At 42.8% G+C, this 22,869-nt stretch overlaps 1 protein-coding gene across 1 annotated transcript in view; it reads right to left on the bottom strand.

Moving 5' to 3' along the window:
• Positions 1-22,869, bottom strand: part of PCDH15 (protocadherin related 15) — a 2,056,285-nt gene that overhangs the window by 976,351 nt on the left and 1,057,065 nt on the right. Inside the window, exon 16 of the mRNA XM_029609778.1 lies at positions 8,305-8,437. Within this exon, the coding sequence (XP_029465638.1) occupies positions 8,305-8,437 (133 nt within the window). The remainder of the gene's footprint in view (positions 1-8,304; positions 8,438-22,869) is intronic.

The following is a 22,869-nucleotide window of genomic DNA, read 5'->3' as shown; positions in this document are numbered from 1 at the left end:
GCAAGGCAGAGTGGCTTAGCTGTAAAACTTATGCAGCTAAGGAGCAATGTTTGGTCTTGGCTGCATAAGTTAACTGGCCACATTAGATGGCTACAACTTATACAGATAAGTACAAATATATATGCATATATTCAGCAACATAGTCATGCCACTGACTATACCATGTAATTTAGCTGGATACATTATATTCGGCCAAGTTACTTAAATGACCATCTTTCAATATTGGGCTCCTATCGATATAAAAAGTCACATAAATTAGTTCAAATATTTCCCAAACACCAATAAAATAATTTAAAAACACATTTTTATTTATTTATTTAAGGTTTTTATATACCGACATTCGTTGTTGGACATCATATCGGTTTACAGGCAATATGGAATCAGCAACAGAGCTTTACAGTGTAACCAACATAACAATTTTTACAGAGTAACTATAACATATGCACATAACACCCCATAATGTAAAATAATAACAGTTTAAATAATTAAAAAATCTCCAGATCTCCAAACCATTAAATAAATAAAGAAAGAAAGAAAGAAAGAAACATTTCTGGCATCTTTTGATTTCCCATAGTTTGTGTTGGATTTGGGTGAAAGGGGGCCACACAGACTTTATCCTCTCTCTCTCTCACCTTCAGATACATAGGCACTCTCTCTCTCATATACATGCAGGCTCTCACACACACATTCAGGCACTCTCTTATTCTCATACATACATGCAGGCTCTCTCTCTCTCTCATACACATTCAAAGGCTGTCATGCACACATGCAGGCACTTTCCCTCTCTCTCTCATCCACATACTGTTCTCACACACATGCAGGTGCTTTCTCTCATGCACATGCAAGCACTCTCTCATATATACACAGGCTCTCTCATGCACATATACAGGCTCTCTCTTTCTTAGATACATGCAGACTCTCTCTCTCTCTCTCTCTTATACACACATCAGGTGATCTCTCAGACATATGCAAGTGCTCTCTCTCATGCACACATGCAAGCTTTTTCTCTCATACACATGTGTACACACACACACATCTCAGGCATCCTCATTTATTTTGAGTCTTGGCTGTGCCCACGGTGCTACTTATTTACTGCTGGACAGGACGTGGGAGGAGGTGGCCTTTCTACCTCCAGGTTTGTCTTCTGCCAACTCTGGGCCAAAGGCCTTTCTTCTGGTCATGATGGATTGGGCTCCATTCCAGCTCCGCTGAGACCTCCATTAGGCCAAGATGGGTTGGATCCCATCGCAGTCCCATCAAAGGCTTTGTACCGTGGCAACCATGAAGACCATGTGACCAGTGTGACCGGCCACCAGAGGATGCTCGATGCCCTGAAAGGCCAATCTGCCCCTGGATGTGTCCCTACAGGAAGGGCTTGCAACAGGCGTATCTTCCATGTCAGGGAATGATGCATTTCAAGTGGGCTGGGTGTTTTAACTGGGACTGGATCCCCTACTCAGTACCTGAGGTCCATGTTGAATCCTTAACATCAACTTGCCAGTGTCCTATCCCCCGAAGTGGAAACTCTGATTGGGGGGGGGGGGGGGGGAGAGTCTCCAGATGACTTTTTAACTTCTCTTCCTTCAACTTCTCTTCAAAACATAACTTCATACATTCCTGATGGAAAGGCCAACTACTGACAGCAGTCACAGCTTTAAGCTCTGGGCAAGGAAGAGTGACAGAAAAATACTTCCATTCCTTTGTGGTAGAAAAATTTATTTATTTATTTATTTTTAATTTTTATATACCGATGTTCTTGTATGAAATACAAATCACTCCGGTTTTATATATAACAGTGAAATGCCCCAAAAAGGGAGGGGCTTTACATAGAACATTAGAGCAATAAAGCAATGTACAAATTACAAATTAAACATAGTATAGTGTAAATACAAGAAACGTATGAACTCAAAATCATAGTGCAGTTAAAAAAAAAGTCATAATAGGATAATTCAATGAAGTATCCCCTAATTGGGTTTATCATAGCATCTAGGCAGCATTAAGTATCTGGGAAGGCTTGGCGGAAAAGCCAGGTTTTTAGCTTTTTTTTGAACTCCTGATGACTTGGTTCAAGTCTTAGATCGGGGGGGAGCACGTTCCATTGGTGGGGGCCTGCTGAAGATAGTGCTCGTTTGCTCAAAGATGATTTTACCGGTGGGGCATACAATGTGCTTTTGTATGCGCTTCTAATTGGTCTGGAAGATATGTGAGGTTGAAGTTGTGTGCTTAACATGATAGGAGCAAGTTTGTGTGTCGCTTTGTGGACGATTGTGAGAACTTTGTAGAGTATCCTGTGTTTAATAGGGAGCCAGTGGAGGTTACGAAGGATTGGAGTGATATGTTCTCTTTGTTAGAGTTTGTGAGGATTCTGACAGCGGCGTTCTGTACCATCTGTAAGGGTTTGATAGAATTTGTGGGGAGACCGAGAGAGAGAAGGGAGTTGCAATAATCGAGCTTGGATAGCATGATGGATTGGAGTACTAGCCGGAAGTCAGTGAAGTGGAGGAGGGGGTTTAGGTTTCTGAGGACTTGCAGTTTGTAAAAGCAGTCCTTTGTGGTAGTATTTATAAACTTTTTTAGGTTAAGATTGTTGTCTAGCCAGGCTCCAAGATCCCTGACATCAGGTGAGAACGTGCTATTTGAGTTTATTGATTGAGAGGAGCTTGATGAGATGGTGAGGGGGTCATGGGAGATAATGAGCATTTCATTTTATTGGCATTCAATACTAAGTTGAGGCTAGAGAGTAAGTCTTTAATTGGCTGAAGGCAGTCATTCCAGTAGGTAATAGTTTTTTGAAGGGATTCTGTAATCGGGAGAAGGATTTGTATGTCATCCGCATAGAGGTAATGGGTGAGCTTAAGGTTTGCGAGAAGGTGGCAGAGAGGGAGGAGGTAGATATTGAAGAGGGTGGGTGAAAGTGAAGATCCTTGAGGGACTCATTGATCTGTAAGGACTGGATGAGATTCATTGTTGTTTATCCTGACTTTATAGAATCTGTTGCTCAAGAAGGACTGAAACCAACTGAGAGCTGAGCCTTTGATGCCTATGTTGGCTAGTTGGTCTATAAGTATATATAGTGTGTTTTACCATGTCAAACGCTGCAGACAAATCAAGAAGAACAAGCAGGTAGGATTGTTTTTTCTCCAGGTTAACGAGGATGGTGTCTGTGAGAGATAGTAAGAGAGATTCATGTTTAGGAATTTGCGGAAGCCGTACTGAGCCGAGGACAGAATGTTATGATCTTCAAGATATTCTGACAGTTGCTTGTCTTATCAAAACATTTCTGTTCTCTCTACAAGGTCATTGCAACCTCCTCTTTAACTGGGTAAAGATGTACACAGCTCCCTCCTGACCCAATGGACAGGGGCATTCTGCCTACTAGAAGGCTCAAACCAAAACTGTAAAAACTTCACAAAAACTGCAAGAATCCTTCTGTTCTCTCTTGTCCCTCTAATCCACTTTTGGGGACCTGGCAGAGCAGTGTTTCTCCCTTCTGTGCTAAACTGTGGGCCTAACTTGGAAAGCACACTGAACTCACTCCTTTTCCCTCAAAATCAAATCTACACTACCACATTCTAACTAGGGCTAACCCCATCTAATGGACTAGGAGATCATCACTCATTGGCAAGCCTCTGGAGGAGGGGCCTATATAGGAATACTGTCTCTACCTAAGATGGCATTAATCTTAAGTACCGGGAGCTAGGGCAATCTAGAGGCTGAGAAGAGGGTTGTCACATGCATATTTATTTCATATATTATATATATTATAAATATACATACATACAGTATGTATTAACATTTTGATATTCTGAATTTATATATTTTATAACAGAGTATTAATAAAATCAGTTTAAAAGATATTTATGAGACTAATACATTAGTGTTCCAGATGATTTGGTTTAGAAGTCTATGTTTAGGAACACTTTAGTTTATTTGTTTGTGTCCATGTTGTTGTATTGACAGAGAAGTATGTGGACCCCTTGCCTGAGGGGGAGTTGGCGCTACATGAGGGTAAACCCCCACAGGTCCCCACCATTGGGAGGCGAGGCTGACCTGATGCAAGGGTCGGCTGAAGCTTCACCAATACCAACCCTGTTCCCCGTGGGTTGAGCCTTTAGATGCATGGGGCCGGCTGGTCTTAGGTGGACCCTTGTGAAGATGGTAGAATCGTCGATATTCAGTCCAAGGTAGGAAGCCAGAGAGTCGCCGATAGCCAGTCCAGAGTCAGTAGCCAGAGAGTTGCTGATAGCCAGTTCAGAGACAGAAGCCAGAAGTAGGGGTGTGTATTCGTTTTCGCCGTATTGGCGATCTGCAACGTATATTGCACTATTCGTAGTATTCGTGGGGAAGCGAAACGTATCGCGATTCCCCACGAATACACAAATCTTTCCCCCGAATTATACGGCCACCTAAATACAAATTTAAACAAGCCCCCCACCCTCCTGAACCCCCAAGACTTACCAAAACTCCCTGGTGGTCCAGGGGGGTCCGGGAACTATCCCCTGCACTCACACCCTCGTTGCTGGTTTCATCATGGCGCTGATAGCCTTTGTCACAGGGGCTACCGGTGCCATTGGTCAGCCCCTGTCACAGGGCCATTGGCGCCATCTTGTGCTCCTACCATGTGACAGGGGCTGACCAATGGCACCGGTAGCCCCTGTGACATAGTATGGGCAAAGGCTATCGGCACCATTTTGAGTACTGGCATCGGACGGCCGGCGTGCAGGAGGTCGCTCCGGGACCCCCGTTGCACCCACAGGGACTTTTGGCCAGCTTGGGGGGGCCTCCTGACCCCCACAAGACTTGCTAAAAGTCCAGCGGGGGTCCAGGAGCGACCTCCTGCACGCCGGCCGTCCGATGCCAGTACTGAAAATGGTGCCGATCGCCTTTGCCATCACTATGTCACAGGTACTGATGGTCGGCCCCTGTGACATATTGAGGGCAAAGGCGATCGGCGCCATTTTGAGTACTGGCATCGGATGGCCGGCGTGCAGGTCGCTCCCGGACCCCCGCTGGACTTTTGGAAAGTCTTGTGGGGGTCAGGAGGCCCCCCCAAGCTGGCCAAAAGTTCCTTTTGGGTGCAACGGGGGTCCCGGAGCGAACGCGCGGGGAATCACGTGTCGCCGCGTCACTCCGACGTGACGCCGACGTCACGTGCTCCTCGCAAAGGAGTTCAGAAATGGCGTCCTGACTCCCCGCTGGACCACCAGGGAGTTTTGGTAAGTCTTGGGGGGGGGATTAAGGAGGGTGAGGGGTTTAAATTTGTATTTGCACGTATGGACATAGACTCAACTTATGGAATTCTCCATATGTCCATATTGACCGAAATTGACCCCCCCTTTCGACTTATGGACTTATGAACATAAACTTTTGGTCTGCACATCCCTAGAATGCACCCCTAAGGAGGACACAACATATGGGGGTTTGTCGGCAGTGTCCATGCCAGGTGTGCCAGTGGCGTACTGCCACATATGCTAGTGGAATGCTGCTGCATTCGGGCTTCTTGCATCGGACCGGCCCAGAGGTGAGAGTGGCAGTCCATGGGGGTAGCCCTCTGTCCACCAAGCTTAACAGTGGGTTTTTGAAAATTGCTACAGTATATGTTATTGAATTGTCAAAAGGTTTTACTTGAATTAAGTTCACTTAACGTGGGTAAATATCTTTTGAAAATTGCTATGATTGTATGATACACTTATATCCATAAATCCTTTGAAAATTACCTCCATATGTGTCTTTTAAAATAGCATCTTATGCAAGTGTTGGCCCTACCTCTGCACACCCTTATACAGCCTCTATTTTACACAAGTATATATACACTTGTTAGCAGTTTTGAAAATCAGAAGATCTTGTATGTGAAGCATACATGTGTACATGCTGTATGTTTCACATAGCTTATTATTTTGAAAATTTACCCCATAGCATAATTCTGGCAATATTATATTAAAAATTTAAATTTAAAAATATAAAAAACAATGAAAAATAAACGTTCTTAATATATTCCTACATTTTTATGCATTGATTGTTGATGGGAATTTTTGTTGCACTGTTGTTTCTGTAGTTTGACTAATAACATTTTAATCTCCAAGTTATATTTAATGTTAATAAATAACTTTCTAAGTGTGTCACAAAATACAAGATTGACTCTTTTAATGTTCATTTTGGTGGAATACTGTATGTTTTATATTATAAATATGAAATAATAGTTGCATTCTCATATAATAGAATTGCTAGCTGATTACAAATGTGAAAATCCATTGACTACTATTTCAAAGTATGATCGGGTGGTTTTATTTACTCATATATAGACATGTTTAATGTCTTGCTGACACTAATTTCATTTGTTTTTCAGATTCTGTGCGATCTTACATTTTCTTGTTTTGTTACATGCTTCTGTATACTTAAAAATTCAATAAAAATACTTGAATTAAAAAAAAGATCAACTGTGAGAAGGATATAGAGTGGCATTTATCAGAAATGAATATCTTTATGTTTTGGAAAAGATTGCAGAAATGCAAGCTAAGCACAAAACTGTAGGACAATGAGTGTAAAATACTCATCAAGTATAAAATACCAGTAGTATTTTACACTTGTTCAGTTGCCCAAGATGAAACTGAAGATTCCAGATATTTGCTAACATAACATGGGGAATGGCTGCCTCTGTCATATTTGATGGGGTTTCCCAATAATTCAAATGTATTGGTCAGAGATATTGTCTTGAATTTGCAGGATATCTAAATTTCCTTGACCTTATCCTAATTTTGCTAAGCTTACCAATTGAGAGCAATCTCCTGATTGCTAAAAATATTATACTTCAAAAGTGTAGCTTCTTGTGGTGGCAAAGCTCATAGTAGCAGGGCATTTGAACTTTCCTGTTAAACTGTCTTTAGAGTCAAAGTATCATTTAATATAGTATAGCAATAAAAATATATATATTATGCTGTCATCTAAAGGAGACTGCTTACACAGATGGTTGAAAAAAGTTATAAAATTCTATGTATGCCTAAAGGATGTTTTTTCTCTAATTTACATTTACTTGGATTATGAGGAACTGCCGAAGGACCTTGTGAGACTAGAAGACTGGGCAGCAGAAATTTAAAGTGGAAAAGTGCAAAGTGATGCCTATAAGGAAAAATCTCATCTAAAGATACACAATTTTGGGTTGCTTATTAAGAATCACCTCACAAGAAAAATAATTTGAAGTCCTTTTCAAACTACAATAAAGAGGAAATTTGCCCTACACCAATATGCAAATAGAGATCCGCCTCTCTCTATCTCTGTATTGAATTTGATCCCAGTCGGGATGAGAAACATGTAAATATAAATATACTGGAATAAGTTGCCAAATCGCATTCATGACACCTTACATATATAAAGTGCTGGCCCCACCCTGGCTCACCCCTAGAATGCCCCTTGTTTACATTTGTATATTTACGTACAAGCCCTATTTACACAAGTATATTTGAGGTCTATAAAATACATGTGCGGATGTTCATTTCTCAATTGAAATGTGCTACTAAAGTACGAACCACTTCTGTCTTTCCTTCAGTCACAATCATATCTATTTATACATGACATTTGTTTCCCATTTACCATAATGTGAAATTTAATCTGGTATGGATTACCATACCAAAGGCTTTATAAAAATTTTAGATTAACTATATCAGTTGTTTTACATATGTTGCTTACATTCTTGTGAAAAAAACTTAAATATTGGAAGAAAGTGATCTGAAATCTATTTTTCCTTTCATTTCCTTGCTCTCACCTCCATATGTTCATGTTTTCTCATCTTTTGTTCCAGAATTCCTCAAAAGAAATTGATTTTAATTTATGTATGTATTTATTTATTTACTTATTTACTTATTAAATTAAAAGTCCACCCATACCAAACATGTTGTGCTAGGCGGTTTGAAATTAAAATATATAGCATTCTTAAAACAAAACAAAATGCAATATAAAGCACAATATCATAATCAAAATATTAATATAATGTTTCAAAATATTAATAGAAAGAACGACACCAGAGCTATCATGTTACCCAGTTACAGGAGGGAGATTCTTTGGCCACTCTTGGTTTTCAATTTACATCTCAGTTCATAGTGGTATTTTTAGTTCCTGATTATAACCCTTGAAATCAGTGCTACAGGTACCAGAATGCATCAAGATGGGTTTGTCAGTAACCCAGGACTGTTCTAGAATTGTAACTTGGCAGCTCTGTGACACTGCAGTTAATTGCCATTTCTATGACCAAGGCTTGAAAACAGATAAAGAGCATCATATTATATAGGCTTACACTATTGTGTTTTGTACCTGAAGGCTTAACAAAATAGCCCCAATCCTCATGGCTTCACTTAATTCAAGGCTGTACATCAGTTGTGGGAAACGAGGTGGACTCTGATTGTTTGGAGGAAGTACCTCAATATAAACTGTAGTGATGGAGTCCCTGCAAGGAGACAAAATTCACCAAATTGTTCAATAAATCCTGTTTAATTAAACACAGAAATAAAGTGCTGCATGGCTAATAATGTCAAAGAAAGTTTATTTTCTTCGGGGTCCATTTTCAGCCGCTGTGTGTCTCAGGTAGTTAGCCAGATACCTTTATCTGGCTAACTAGCAGGTTATATTCAGCATACCCAGCTATCTTAAAGATAACCAGGTAATTTTATTCTGCTATATTAAGGACAGGTCTGTGGCCCAACCATTGTTAGCTGGATATGTTATCCAGCTAATGTTGCTTCTCCCCATAATGCTACACACTTATCTGGTTAAATTGTTATCTGGCTAGAATTTAAGTTTTAGACTTTAAGTTATCAGTCTAAATGGCTTTTGAATATCAACCTCCATTTTTTTAATCAATTAAAAAGTAAAAAACAGTGCAAAACTAGCAAAACTGCATATATTTACTAGAGATGTGAATCGTGTCCTCGATCGTCTTAATGATCGATTTCAGCTGGGAGGGGGAGGGAATCGTATTGTTGCCGTTTGGGTGTGTAAAGTATCATGAAAATCGTTAAAATCGTGAGCCGGCACACTAAAAATCCCTAAAACCCACCCCGACCCCTTAAATTAAATCCCCCACCCTCCCGAACCCCCCCCCCAAATGCCTTAAATTACCTGGGGGTCCAGCGGCACACTAAAACACGGCACACTAAAACCCCCTAAAACCCCTAAAACCCACCCCGACCCTTTAAATTAACTCCCCCACCCTCCCGACCCCCCTCCCCCAAATGCCTTAAATTACCTGGGGGTCCGTAGCGGCGGTCCGTAGCTTAAATTACCTCCGTAGCCTTAAATTACCTCCGTAGTGGCGGTCCGTAGCTAAATCGGGGGAAGGGGGAGAGCAGGAAAACCGGCACACTAAATCGTGTAGTCTTCAGCCGGCGCCATTTTGCAAAATGGCCGCCGCAAAATGGTTCAGCCATAGACCAAAACGATTCGACGCAGGAGGTCGTTCCGGACCCCCGCTGGACTTTGGCAAGTCTTGTGGGGGGTCAGGAGGCCCCCCCCAAGCTGGCCAAAAGTTCCTGGGGTCCAGCGGGGGTCTGGGAGCGATCTCCTGCCGCAAATCGTTTTCCGTACGGAAAATGGCGCCAGCCATACGCGTATGGCTGGCGCCATTGTCCGTACGGAAATGGCGCCGGCAGGAGATCGACTGCAGGAGGTCATTCAGCGAGGGTTCCGGACCCCCGCTGAATGACCTCCTGCAGTCGATCTCCTGCCGGCGCCATTTTCCGTACGGAAAACGATTCGCGGCAGGAAATCGCTCCCGGACCCCCGCTGGACCCCCAGGAACTTTTGGCCAGCTTGGGGGGGCCTCCTGACCCCCACAAGACTTGCCAAAGTCCAGCGGGGGTCCGGAACGACCTCCTGCGTCGAATCGTTTTGGTCTATGGCCGCCGCCATTTTGCAAATGGCGGCCGGCTGAAGACTACACGATTTAGTGTGCCGGTTTTCCTGCTCTCCCCCTTCCCCCGATTTAGCTACGGAACGCCGCTACGGAGGTAATTTAAGGCTACGGAGGTAATTTAAGCTACGGACCGCCGCTACGGACCCCCAGGTAATTTAAGGCATTTGATGGGGGATTTAATTTAAAGGGTCGGGGTGGGTTTTAGGGGTTTTAGTGTGCCGCTGGACCCCCAGGTAACTTAAGGCATTTGGGGGGGGTTCGGGAGGGTGGGGTATTAATTTAAAGGGTCGGGGGTGGGTTTTAGGGTGTTTTAGTGTGCCGGTTTTCCTGCCCTCCCCCTTCCCCCGATTTACAATTTTTTGACGATAAATCGGGGGAATTGGTATTGTATCGTGGCCCTAACGATTTTTGAGATTTAAATATATCGGACGATATTTAAATCATCAAAAAACGAGTTCACAGCCCTAATATTTACAGATAAGGCCTTTACAATGCTAGTAGGACACAAAGTGACTGGATATTATAGATATATTTTGCAATTATTAATACAATTTGTGTTATTGCATGATTCTTTAAGAAGGCAACGTTTCATGAATAGCCATGCAAGAGGAATCTAGAACTACAAATCCATAGATTCAATGTAAGATTCAGCTGACCCTTTTTGACATGGAACTGTATGATCATTCTTTTCATGAAAAATATGGTCATCTTTTGAAAGGAAAAAATAGGTAGCAACCAAATTCTTCAAGAAAAATGGTGTCAAATTTCTTCTCAGCTGTCTCTATAATACATTATATGGAAAAAAGCATAAGATTACTGAAGCCTTGCTGTATATATACTTAAGAGAGTACTTTTCAAAGACATTCCCACAGGTAAAACAGTGCTATATTTTTAGAACTGGCTTTTTTGAAAATTAGTTGTCTTATGTTCAGGTAAACATATATATATACAGAGTGTTTAATGTATAACTTTACCCTGTTGGAATTTGCTCCAGCAGGGAGGGTTGCAGAGTAGGGATGTGCATTCATTTGTAATGAATGCCAAAAATGCAACAAGTGAGGCTATTATTGGTTTGATCCAAATGGAATGAAAATAAAATAGCCTCCTATAAAAATAAACAAAAATATTTCGTTATTTCTGTATTCATGGATTTAAAAAAAAAAAAAAAAAAGGGCCTCTGGCAGCCCTGGCTGGTCCTCCCAACAAAAAACCCACCCTGGCTGGACCTGACACTTGGGCTTAGTGCCAGGTTGGTCTTAGGGCCAAAGCCTGACCAGGGGATGGGGCTGAGCTTCAGGCTCATGCCAGGTCCAGCACTAAACCTAGGCTTGAGCCTTGGGCCCAGCCTGTCATCAAAGCTTAGGCCTAGGCCAGGACCTAACACCAAGGCCTAGGTCCAGGCCAGGGCTGGAACCTAGCACCGAGGTCTAGGCTGGTGGAGGCCTGGTACTGAACCCCAGGCCCAGGCAAAAGCCAGAGCCCAATCTAGGCCTGATACCACGGCCTGGACCTGGGCTGGGCCAGTACTTAGGCCTTGGCTTAGGCCAGGATTGGATGCCAGGGCTGGGGCTTAACATCAAGGCCTAGTTCTGGGCTGACTCCAGGTCTAGCAGCCTCTGCACCAGGCCCAGGCAGTATTTTGAACTGGGAAGGCCAAGTCAGGAATGCCAGAGGCCTTTTTTATTATTATTGGTTCAGGCGGCTTTTTTGTTTATTTCAGGTTTTTGTTCTTGTTTAATATCTTTTTTCAGTTTGGCAAACAACTTAACTGAAAACAAACAAACAAATAAACATTATACAAACAGAATGAAAAAGAAAAAAAAATCCCTAAATGAAAAAATGAACTGGACTGAAATTTTAGGACTAGAGATCCCTATTGGAGATTGATTTGCATTTATGTGCCTAATTTTGATTTATCATCATGCAGATCACAATTGTTTGTGTTTCTGCTTTCTAGCATTCCACTGTTTTACTTTCTTTAACACGCAAATAACTAATAAAACAAAAACAATGAAAAGAGAAAGAAAAATAGAAATGAAACAGAACATTTTCCTGTGCATACCCCTTATTGAAATTAATGGGTAAGATCCTTTCTTTTGCAGAGCAACCCTTGTAAATTCACATTATAATGTAAACTTGTAAGAATGTTTCTAAATGTAAGAATCATTTTTCCTGGTCAGATGAGTCTTGTAATGTAGACATGAAATCATGTTTCTTACTATTTCTAATTAACTAGATTATTACAATTTAAATTCTGAATGCTTAGAAATGAAGGTTACCTTTCTCAGTAAAAACTAAGAGGTCCATATTTAGCCACTAGGCAGCTTGGTAAGTTAGCTGGATAAACTTATCCAGCTAACTTGGCCTATATATTCAGACATGCCACTGAATATATCCAGCTATCCTAAAGTTAGCCAGATAAGACGGTAACTTTGAAACTGGTGAGTGGGCAAATATGTATTAGAGATGAGCTTCGTTTTTTTCTACCGGGTCGTTTTTTGAGTCGGACGCTTCGGGGTAAAGTTTGTTTTTCCTCGGTTAGTTTTTTGGGAAAACTAAACAGGGGAAAATGAAACTGGCCCAAAAATGACGCGGGAAATGAAACTAAAAGAAAAAAACCCACCCCAAGCATTAAAACTAACTTTAATACATTAAATACAACCCCCCACCACCATCCCGATCCCTCCCCAAGACTTACTAACATCCCTGGTGGTCCAGCGGGGTCCCGCGAGGGATTTCTCCCTCCATGCTGTCTGACTTTCGTGCCTGCCTCGATCAAATGGCGCCAATAGCCTTTGCCCATACTATGTCACAGGGCTACCGGTGCCATTGGTCAGCCCCTGTCACATGGCCATCAGCACCATCTTGTGCTCCTACCATGTGACAGAGGTTGACCAATGGCACCGGTAGCCCCTGTGACATAGTATGGGCAAAGGCTATTGGTGCCATTTTGATTACTGGCACCGACGGTCCGAGTGCAGGAGGTCGCTCCCGGACCCCCACTGGACCACCAGGGACTTTTGGCAAGTCTTGGGGGACCCTCTTGACCCCCACAAGACTTGACAAAAGTCCAGCAGGGGCTCTTCCTAAAAAATATTTTTTCAGATAAAATTTGTTAAAAGTATCAAGTCTTATTGAAAAATTATTCAGACCTACTTTGGAGTGTAGGTGTTGAAATTGAAGTTTAACATTGCAAAAATCTTCAAAATGGATAGAAGAAATTAATAAAAAAAAACATTTCCACAGCGACAGAGCAACATTTTGTTCTTGATCAGTTTAATAATTGGGAGAATCGCTGTTCACAGTGGAGTTTATATATAACTTTAGGATAAGCCTACGGGACAACTAGACTTAGCCGAGTAAGTTACCTGGCTAATTCTGAATGTCTGAGTTAGGCAGATAACTTATCCGGCTAACTCAGCTCCCCCTAGGAACACCCCTAACGTAGCCAACCAAATTTTGGCCAGAAAACAAATTATCCAGCTAGAATTTACTTGGATAAGTGCCCAAATATTCATTTAGCTGAATAACTTCAGAGTAATCTGGCTAAATGGTTCTGAATAGGGTAATGAATATATGAAGACCAATGTAATTCTAGGGAAGTAAACATGCAAATAACACAATTTAACATTTTTGCTAAAAGAAAAACTCAAAACATCAAACAGCACTGTAATAGAAAATCCTTCTTTCCATCTAGTTCTGTTAGCAATCCCAAAATAACACAGTGGATCTATGATATTTGATCTCAGCATGCACAACTCTGATTCATTACAAAAGGAGAACAAACAGTATAAAGTCCATCATAAAATCACCCCAATATATGTATTTCTTGTTCCATGTAGCAGTGATTTCAACAAGCAAAATACAATAAATGGATCTGCATGTGACCAGGGGAAAATATCAAACAATACGACCAACTGATGTCCAGCCAAGCAATAGTAGCAACCATAATTTCCAAAGAAGACTTAGGTATTGTGTACATTCTGCATCTAGCACAAACAGGGGTCTTTGGTCTTCCAATAAAATAGTATCATGCAGTGACAATGTTATGAGGGAAAGTCATTATGAGTAAAATCACCAGTTTTCTGATGGCAAATGTTAAACCATTTTTGTCTGTTATAAAGCACTGGTATATGAGTTTGCTGTTAATTCATTTCAACAAAACAAGTGTCTGGGATTCATTTGTGATTTTCTCAGGTAACAGATAAGAACTAAAACTGTATCTCTGATCGTGTAATTCACTTGAGATTAGAAAGAGGAATAAAAAGAGGGTGATTTCTGAGCTCATGCTAAATAAGCTCTGAATAGGTGTGTAAAATATTGTATTTGCAAAATTCAGAAGTGTTCTTGGTACACACACTTGTGCATCGCTACTATTCCTCAGATTCATTTGTTAGAAAAGCAAGTTGATCAACTTTAAAGAATGCCATGATATAAGAACATAAGAACATGCCATACTGGGTCAGACCAAGGGTCCATCAAGCCCAGCAACCTGTTTCCAACAGTGGCCAATCCAGGCCATAAGAACCTGGCAAGTACCCAAAAACTAAGTCTATTCCATGTTACCGTTGCTAGTAATCTTGTTGCAATGTAAACTGCCCACTGAGGCGTCAGTTTGAGTTCCTTGTAAACCGGTGTGATATGTATATTATACAGGAACATCGGTATATAAAAACCAAAAATAAATAAATAAATAAATAATAGCAGTGGCTATTTTCTAAGTCAACTTAATTAATAGCAGGTACTGGACTTCTCCTCCAAGAAATTATCTAATCCTTTTTTAAACACAGCTATACTAACTGAACTAACCACATCCTCTGGCAACAAATTCCAGAGTTTAATTGTGCGTTGAGTAAAAAAGAACTTTCTCTGATTAGTTTTAAATGTTGCCCCATGCTAACTTCATGGGGGGCCCCCCTAATCTTTCTATTATCTCAAAGACTAAATAACTGATTCACATCTACCTGTTCTAGACCTCTCATGATTTTAAACACATCTATCATATCCCCCCTCAGCCATCTCTTCTCCAAGCTGAAAGTCCTAACATCTTTAGTCTTTACACAAGGGGAGCTGTTTCCATTCCCCTTATCATTTTCATCGCCCTTCTCTGTACCTTCTACATCACAATTATATCTTTTTTGAGATGTGGCGACCAGAATTATACACAGTATTCAAGGTGGGGTCTCACCATGGAGAGATACAGAGGCATTATGACATTTTCCATTTTATTCACCATTCCCTTTCTAATAATTCCCAACATTCTGTTTGCTTTTTTGACTGCCGCAGCACACTGAACTGACAATTTCAATGTGTTATCCACTATGATGCCTAGATCTCTTTCTTGGGTGGTAGCACCTAATATGGAACCTAACATTGTGTTACTATAGCATGGATTATTTTTCCCTATATGCATCACCTTGCATTTATCCACATTAAATTTCATCTGTCATTTTGATGCCCAATTTTCCAGTCTCACAAGGTCTTCCTGCAATTTATCACAATCTGCTTGTGATTTAACTACTCTGAACAATTTTGTATCATCTGCAAATTTGATTATCTCACTCATCGTATTTCTTTCCAGATCATTTATAAATATATTGAAAAGTAAGGGTCCCTATACAGATCCCTGAGGCACTCCACTGCCCACTCCCTTCCACTGAGAAAATTGTCCATTTCTTGATTTCTTTCTTCATCTCCTTCTGTTTCACCAAATATTCTTCTCTGTGTTTCTCTTTTTAGAATCCTTTATATTTCTTGAATGCAGCTTTATTTGCCTTTATTTTATCAGCCACATCCTTTGAGAACCAGATCAGTTTCTTATTTCTTTTACTTTTGTAAGGGTCCCAATACAGATCCCTGAGGCACTCCACTGCCCACTCCCTTCCACTGAGAAAATTGTCCATTTAATCCTACTCTCTGTTTCCTGTCTTTTAGCCAGTTTGTAATCCACGAAAGGACATCGCCACCTATACCATGACTTTTTACTTTTCCTAGAATCCTCTCATCAGGAACTTTATCAAACGCCTTCTGAAAATCCAAGTACACTACATCTACTGGTTCACCTTTATCCACATATTTATTAACTTCTTCAAAAAAATGAAGCAGATTTGTGAGGCTAGACTTGCCTTGGGTAAAGCTATGCTGACTTTGTTCCATTAAACCATGTCTTTCTATATGCTCTGTGATTTTGATGCTTAGAACACTTTCCACTATTTTTCCTGGCACTGAAGTCAGGCTAACCGATCTGTAGTTTCCCGGATCGCCCCTGGAGCCCTTTTTAAATATTGGGGTTACATTAGCTATCCTGCAGTCTTCATGTACAATCGATGATTTTAATGATAGGTTACAAATTTTTACTAATGGGTCTGAAATTTCATTTTTTTAGTTCCTTTAGAACCCTGGGATGTATGCCATCTGGTCCAGGTGATTTACTACTCTTCAGTTTATCAATCAGGCCTACCACATATTCTAGGTTCACCGTGATTTGGTTCAGTCCATCTGAATCATTACCCATGAAAACCTTCTCTGGAATGGGTATCTCCCCAACATACTCTTTAGTAAACATCGAAGCAAAGAAATAATTTAATCTTTCCACGATGGCCTTATCTTCTCTAAGTGCCCCTTTAACCCTTCGATCATCTCACGGTGTAATTTACTCCCTCACAGGCTTTCTGCTTCAGATATATTTTAAAACATTTTTATTGTGAGTTTTTACCTCTACGGCCAACTTCTTTTCAAATTCTTTTAGCCTGTCTTATCAATGTCTCAGATTTAACTTGCCAATGCTTATGCATTATCATATTTTCTTCTGTTGGATCCTTCTTCCAATTTTTGAATGAAGATCTTTTGGCTTAAATAGCTTCTTTCAACTCCCCTTTTAACCATGCCGGTTATCGTTTTGCCTTCTTTCCACCTTTTTTAATATGTGGAATACATCTGGACTATGCTTCTAGGATGGTGTTTTTTTTAACAATGACCATGCCTCTTGCACACTTTTTACCTTTGTAGCTGCTCCTTTCAGTTTTTTTCTTACAATTTTTCTCATTTTATCAAAGTTTCCCTTTTGAAAGTTTAGCACGAGAGTCATGGATTTGCTTACTGTCCCCCTTCCAGTCATTAATTCAAATTTGATCATATTATGATCACTATTACCAAGTGGCCCCACCACCATTACCTCTCTCACCAAATCCTGTCCTCCACTGAGAATTAGATGTAAAATTGCTCCCTCTCTTGTCGGTTCCTGGACCAATTGCTCCATAAAAATGTAATTTATTCCATCTAGGAACTTTATATCTCTAGCATGTACCGATGATACATTTACCCAGTCAATATTGGAGTAATTGAAGTCTCCCATTATTACCGCACTACCAATTTGGTTAGCTTCCCTAATTTCTCTTAGCATTTCACTATCAGTCTCACCATCTTGACCATGTGGACGATAGAATACTCCTTTCACTATAGTCTTCCCTGACACACAAGGGATTTCTACCCATAAAGATTCAATTGTGCATTTAGTCTCATGCAGGATGTTTATCCTGTTGGACTCTATGCCATCCCGGACTATAACTATAGTAGATAGTTGGGCAAAAGCCCCATTGGTCCAATTCAATTCTCATTCCTGTTGCAAATATCAACCATTTATGAACTAGAAAAATCTCTACTCTCCCATTTGGATTAAAGTGTGTAGCATTTATTTATTTATTTATTTAGAATTTTTCTATACCGACATTCTCGATACAAATATCGAATCAAATCGGTTTCCATTATAACAAAACAGTCGCGGTTGAGGCGTTACCTTAAACAGGGTGTATGAACAATTGAACATAAATATTAAATAGTGATAAATGTGCAGAGACAAGATTGACCCAGGGCCTTAAGGATATTTTTCATAACCACAAAATTGAAGAAACTTGTATATACAAAGAAGAGGGGAACTACACCACTGACTGGAAAAAGGGAGCCTCTAATAGTAGTGCTGGCAGGTCTCAGGTCTCAGGCACCACCCCCCCCCCCCCAATACACACACATGCAGAAAACATCCCTGCCTCTCTGGCAGCTGACAGTCTGGGAGCCATGCTGACTCACAAATAACTGCACTATGAGGCCCACTCCAAGTTCTAGATAGAAGAGCCTTGGGAGTGTGTGTGTGTGTGGGGGGGGGGGGGGGGAGAGAAGGAGTACACTACAAGCAGATATCTACTCATCCATAAATGTGACACAAGATATGTGAGGTATGACGCCAGGAAGTTTGTTACCACCTGCCCCCCTCTAAACCCAAGGAATAAACAGTGAGAGGCCTAGGTGGAATGTTAAAATACTCTGTATAATATCTTTTTCTCCCCAACCCATACAATATTATCTTAGAGGCACCCCTTGTCAAGAGTAGAAGCACAGGATCACTTGTTTCCCAAACCAGTGTGTGCAAAAGGGTAGCACACGCATTGTTTTCTCTGGAGAAAGCATAGATGTGGTAAGTGAGGAAAGAGCAAAGCCAGCAGCACCCCCAAGACACAGATATAAACAGAGGCTAACACAGCACGTCACTTACACAGACGCACACTGACACACATATCTGTTGGGCCAAAGTTGGGTATAGACTACATCCAGAACTTGATGAACATACACATAGCCAATGTATTTGTTCCTGGCCTGTTCATCATCAACCATATTTGATGTCTGTGTCAGCCTGGTCCCTACCTGCTAATAAGGGTGTCTAAGCCTTGGTACGCATGGAAAATTCTCTACACCTAGTTGCATGACACACAACTGTCAGAATCATTATATGATAAATACTTTCTCTGAGGTACTGACCTGAGCCCCACAAGCCCTCAAGTGGCACTAAATGCTAGGGGTGTGCATTTGGTCCCTACGTATTGGCAATCCGCAACGGATGTGCCAATATTCATTGTATTCGTGGGAAGCGAAACGTATTGCGATTCCCCACGAATACAACAAATTTTCCCCGAATTATACGGCTGCCAATTTGAACAACCCTCCCACCCTCGTGATCCCCCCAAGACTTACCAAAACTCCCTGGTTGGCCAGCGGGGGGGTCCAGGATCCATTCCCTGCACTCTCACACCCTCGGTACGTATCAAAATGGCGCCGGTAGCCCCTGTGACATAGTAAAGGCAAGGCTATCGGCGCCATTTTGATTCCTGGCACCCGACGGCTCGAGTGCAGGAGATTGCTCCCAGACCCCCGCTGGACCCCCAGGGACTTTTTGCCAGCTTGGAGGGGCGTCCTGACCCCCACAAGCCTTGCCAAAAGTCTAGCAGGGGTCCGGGAGCGACCTCCTGCACTTGGGCCGTATTGCCAGTATTCAAAATGGTGCCGGCGCTACCTTTGCCCTTACTATGTCACAGGGGCTACCGGTGCCATTGGTCAGCCCCTGTCACATGGTAGGAGCACAAGATGGCGCCGATGGCCATGTGACAGCGGCTGACCAATAGCACCGGTAGCCCCTGTGACATGGTAGGTCAATGGCTATTGGTGCCATTTTGAAACTGGTTCAAGGGTTGTGAGAGAGCAGGGGATGGGTCCCGGACCCCCCGCTGGACCATCAGGGAGTTTTTGTAAGTCTTGGGGGGTTCAGGAGGGTGGGGGGTTGTAGTAAATTTAATTTTAGCTGGGTACCGAATAGGATTAGACGTAAAACCATATCGGGGCGCCATACGGACGTATGCAACGTATTTGCCCCCCGACGAATACGTATCCCGAATGCAACGTATGGCGTCCCTATGCACATCCCTACTAAATGCATGTCTTACAAGAGACCAACTGAGAGACTGCATTAGCCATCATTCAAAACATGAGACACAACCAATAGCTCAGCAATTCTTCCATGTTGCCCACAAGTCATGGCAGGCATGTGGACCAGCAAAGCCCGCAAACCCTAAAGCACCTGAACGGTGGTGACTCTGTTAGGGTAGTGACCTTTCTGCATGTTATTTGCCCCAGGAGTCCTCAGCCAATGTGCTTTAAGAGTGCCCATAGCGAGCATATGGAGTGTAACAGATACTAGCTATCGCTACAAACAAACTCCTCTGCATAGCATCTCAATTGATACATACAAACAGCAGTACAACATGACTAAGCAAGTGCCAGCACCATTATATCTCCAAGGACCTGAATTACTAAGGGTTTTTCCCATAGACACACAATAGTAGAAAAGCCTTAATGAATCTGGCTTGGACAAAGGCTACCTGTTTTATGTCTGGCTAGGCAAAATGCTTCTAATAAACCTTAGCATTGAGTTCAATGAGGGGAACCTTATCCTAGCAGACATGTGGGTGCAATTAGAGTCTGGAGAAAATATTCTCTGACTCTGACATTTCAGAGGTGACTTTCCAAAAACAGTGCAGTTATTATTCCATTTATTTCACAATCCTGCCTTTACACAGTCAGAACAGCATCCAGGTGTATCCTCCCTGAGAAGCAAACATAACCAATATGACATACTAATGGTCAAGGTCATCACTATCTTGACATGATAGTTGACAGTTAGTCTAGGTTGGTGTAGCCAGGTGGATCTGTGTGAGGGTCCATGCAACCTCAAAAAAGTATAGTACCTTGCAAATACCTGTGTTCAGTGTGGAAATGCCACAATCATTGATATGCTATTTACTAAATCCTGTAACTGAAGGGCTTCTAGGTTAGCACTCTGATGTCAGCTCTGGCTCAGAAACTGCTGAAGCAGTGCTTTCATCAGGATGTTTGCAGGCCCATATGACACAATGCATCCGATGTATCAATGCATTGTCTCAGAGGCACACAGACGTCAGTTATGGAATGAGGCAGTAAAATGACTACTCTGTGATTGTTACTTTTAACTATCAACCACTAGCTTTAGCCTTGCCTTTAAGCTTCACAGCTACTTGTGTATTACGGTATATCATTTCTGGAGTCCTGCTGTAATTCTCAGACCTATGCCACTATCTCGTTCACATGTGAGGGCTAGGACAGGGTCCAAGGGGTAGGTCTGCCCAGCGAAATGCCACCAGCTAGGGCAAGCTATGTATAACTGTGCTGGCAGTCCTACAGGAACACTATGGGGAGACATGGCTCTTTTACAATCACTATCAGGCAACAAACCAGCCACATGTATTTGGTGTTATCTTTAATTGAAGAACACTTTTGCATTACAGTCTTTTGCTCCATTGTGAAGAAGAGGCATCAGTAAGCCTAAGTGGGTTCTGTTAAATACTGAGCCAGACAGAGGACCAGTCAGTAAAAAGAAAGATGAGAGAGAGGAGGTCAGCAGAAATAACTCTGCTGGGCACTCTGCCATGGAAGGGAAAGGGGTCTATGAAGGCTTTCAAGCAAAGTAGAGTTCTATGAGGCTTTGACAAAGCTGATTGTCAGTTATCATGTTGTCCTCTGGTTCTGCAGGTGGACATGGTGGATCCTGGGGTAGATATGGAAGTATCTCTATTGGTATACCATGGTGTAGACCCAGATTATGGAATACACAGCAGAACAGCACTATGTCAGCTACTCTGGGTGGGGCATACATTAAAGCTTCTCAAGTTTTGTCCAAACAGAAAAATCTACTTTGAGAACTTTGAAGGTGCATTTTATGGCACAGCAGGCCTCATTTGTTACGCTCCTGCCCACAAGAAGCATGGGCAGACTCTTACCTCGTTACAGCCACAGCCAGTCGGGCTGCTTCTTTCTCCCTGAATCAGCTGGGGCCGTTTCCACAGCTGCTGCCATGCGGTCTGCTTCTCTGCTCCTGTTCCTGCCTTCCCCCGACGTGCTGCTGCGATCCCGGGACCTCCAGCCAGCAGCAAGACCGTCTCTCCCAGTGCCTGCTTCAAGCCCGGGTCCTTGCCTGGCTGGGAAGCCGTCCCTGCCAGTGCCTGCACTCTTACCTCTGCTCCTGGGTCTGTCTTCACGGCAGGGAGCCGTTCCTGCAGTCAGCCCTTCCCCCGCTTCCTCTGCAGCCAGCACTTCTCTCTGCCGGTGCCTGCAGCCAGCCTTACCTTCTCTGTTCCTGTCCATGCGGCTGGGAGCTGCTCCACTGAACTGCCTTCACCCAGCTCCAGTCCAGGGCTGCTCCGCGGCTTCCTTGGGCCGTCCACGTGGCTGAGGACGCCACCAGCTGCCAGCTCTTCTCTCCAGCCTTCAAGGGCGCGAGCGCGCGCCTCTCTGCTCCTCTTAAAGGGCCAGCCAGGTGTGGCCCCCTGCTGACCCCTCCCTGGGCGTTGTCCACCTCAGCCCTACTAAAGGGCTCAGCTTTCTGTGTGTCTTTGCCTTCGCAAGGAGTTGGTCACTCCTGAGATCCTCGTTCCAGGAGATGCCTTGTATTCCAGCCTTCTGCAAGGTCCAATGTTCCATGTTTCCCGTTGAAGCTTCTTATCAACTTGTTCCAGTCCTGATGTCTTCAGTGTTCCAGTCCTGATGTCTGCCTGCCGTTCCAGTCCCAAGGTCTGTCTCTTGATCCAGTCCTGATGTTCCTGATGTCCATGTTCCAGCCCAGAGGTGTGTCTCCTATTCCAGTATATGTGTTCCAGTCCTGATGTTCCTGCTGTTCCAGATATCCTTGTTCCTGATCCTGATGCCTAACCTGCCTTGTGTTGCCTGGAGAGCAGCGTATTCCTGCCTTGTGCTGCCTGGAGAGCAGCGAACCTGCTTCCTCTTTCCTATGCTCTCCCGCTCTCTGCGTGGTCCGCGACCAGCCTTCCAGGGCTGAGTAGGGCGCGCATGGGACAGGGTGGTCCGCGACTCAGTCCCGCGGGTGGACTTAGGGCGCCCTGAGGGTCAGTGCCCATGTCTACCTTCAGCCCTCGTTCCTGATTCTACCTCTGTGCATCCAGTCCTGAGTCCTTGCCTGTGCCTGTCCACGTCTATGCATCCAGCACCTCGTCCTGAGTCCACGTCTATGCATCCTACACCTCATTCCTAAGTCCACGTCTAAGGATCCTGCATCTATGCCTGAGTCCACGTCTATGGATCCTGCACCTCAT

The sequence above is a fragment of the Rhinatrema bivittatum genome, chromosome 7 (genome assembly GCF_901001135.1).
Source record: "Rhinatrema bivittatum chromosome 7, aRhiBiv1.1, whole genome shotgun sequence".
Lineage (NCBI taxonomy): Eukaryota > Metazoa > Chordata > Amphibia > Gymnophiona > Rhinatrematidae > Rhinatrema > Rhinatrema bivittatum.
This window is presented reverse-complemented; position numbering and strand designations above follow the sequence as displayed.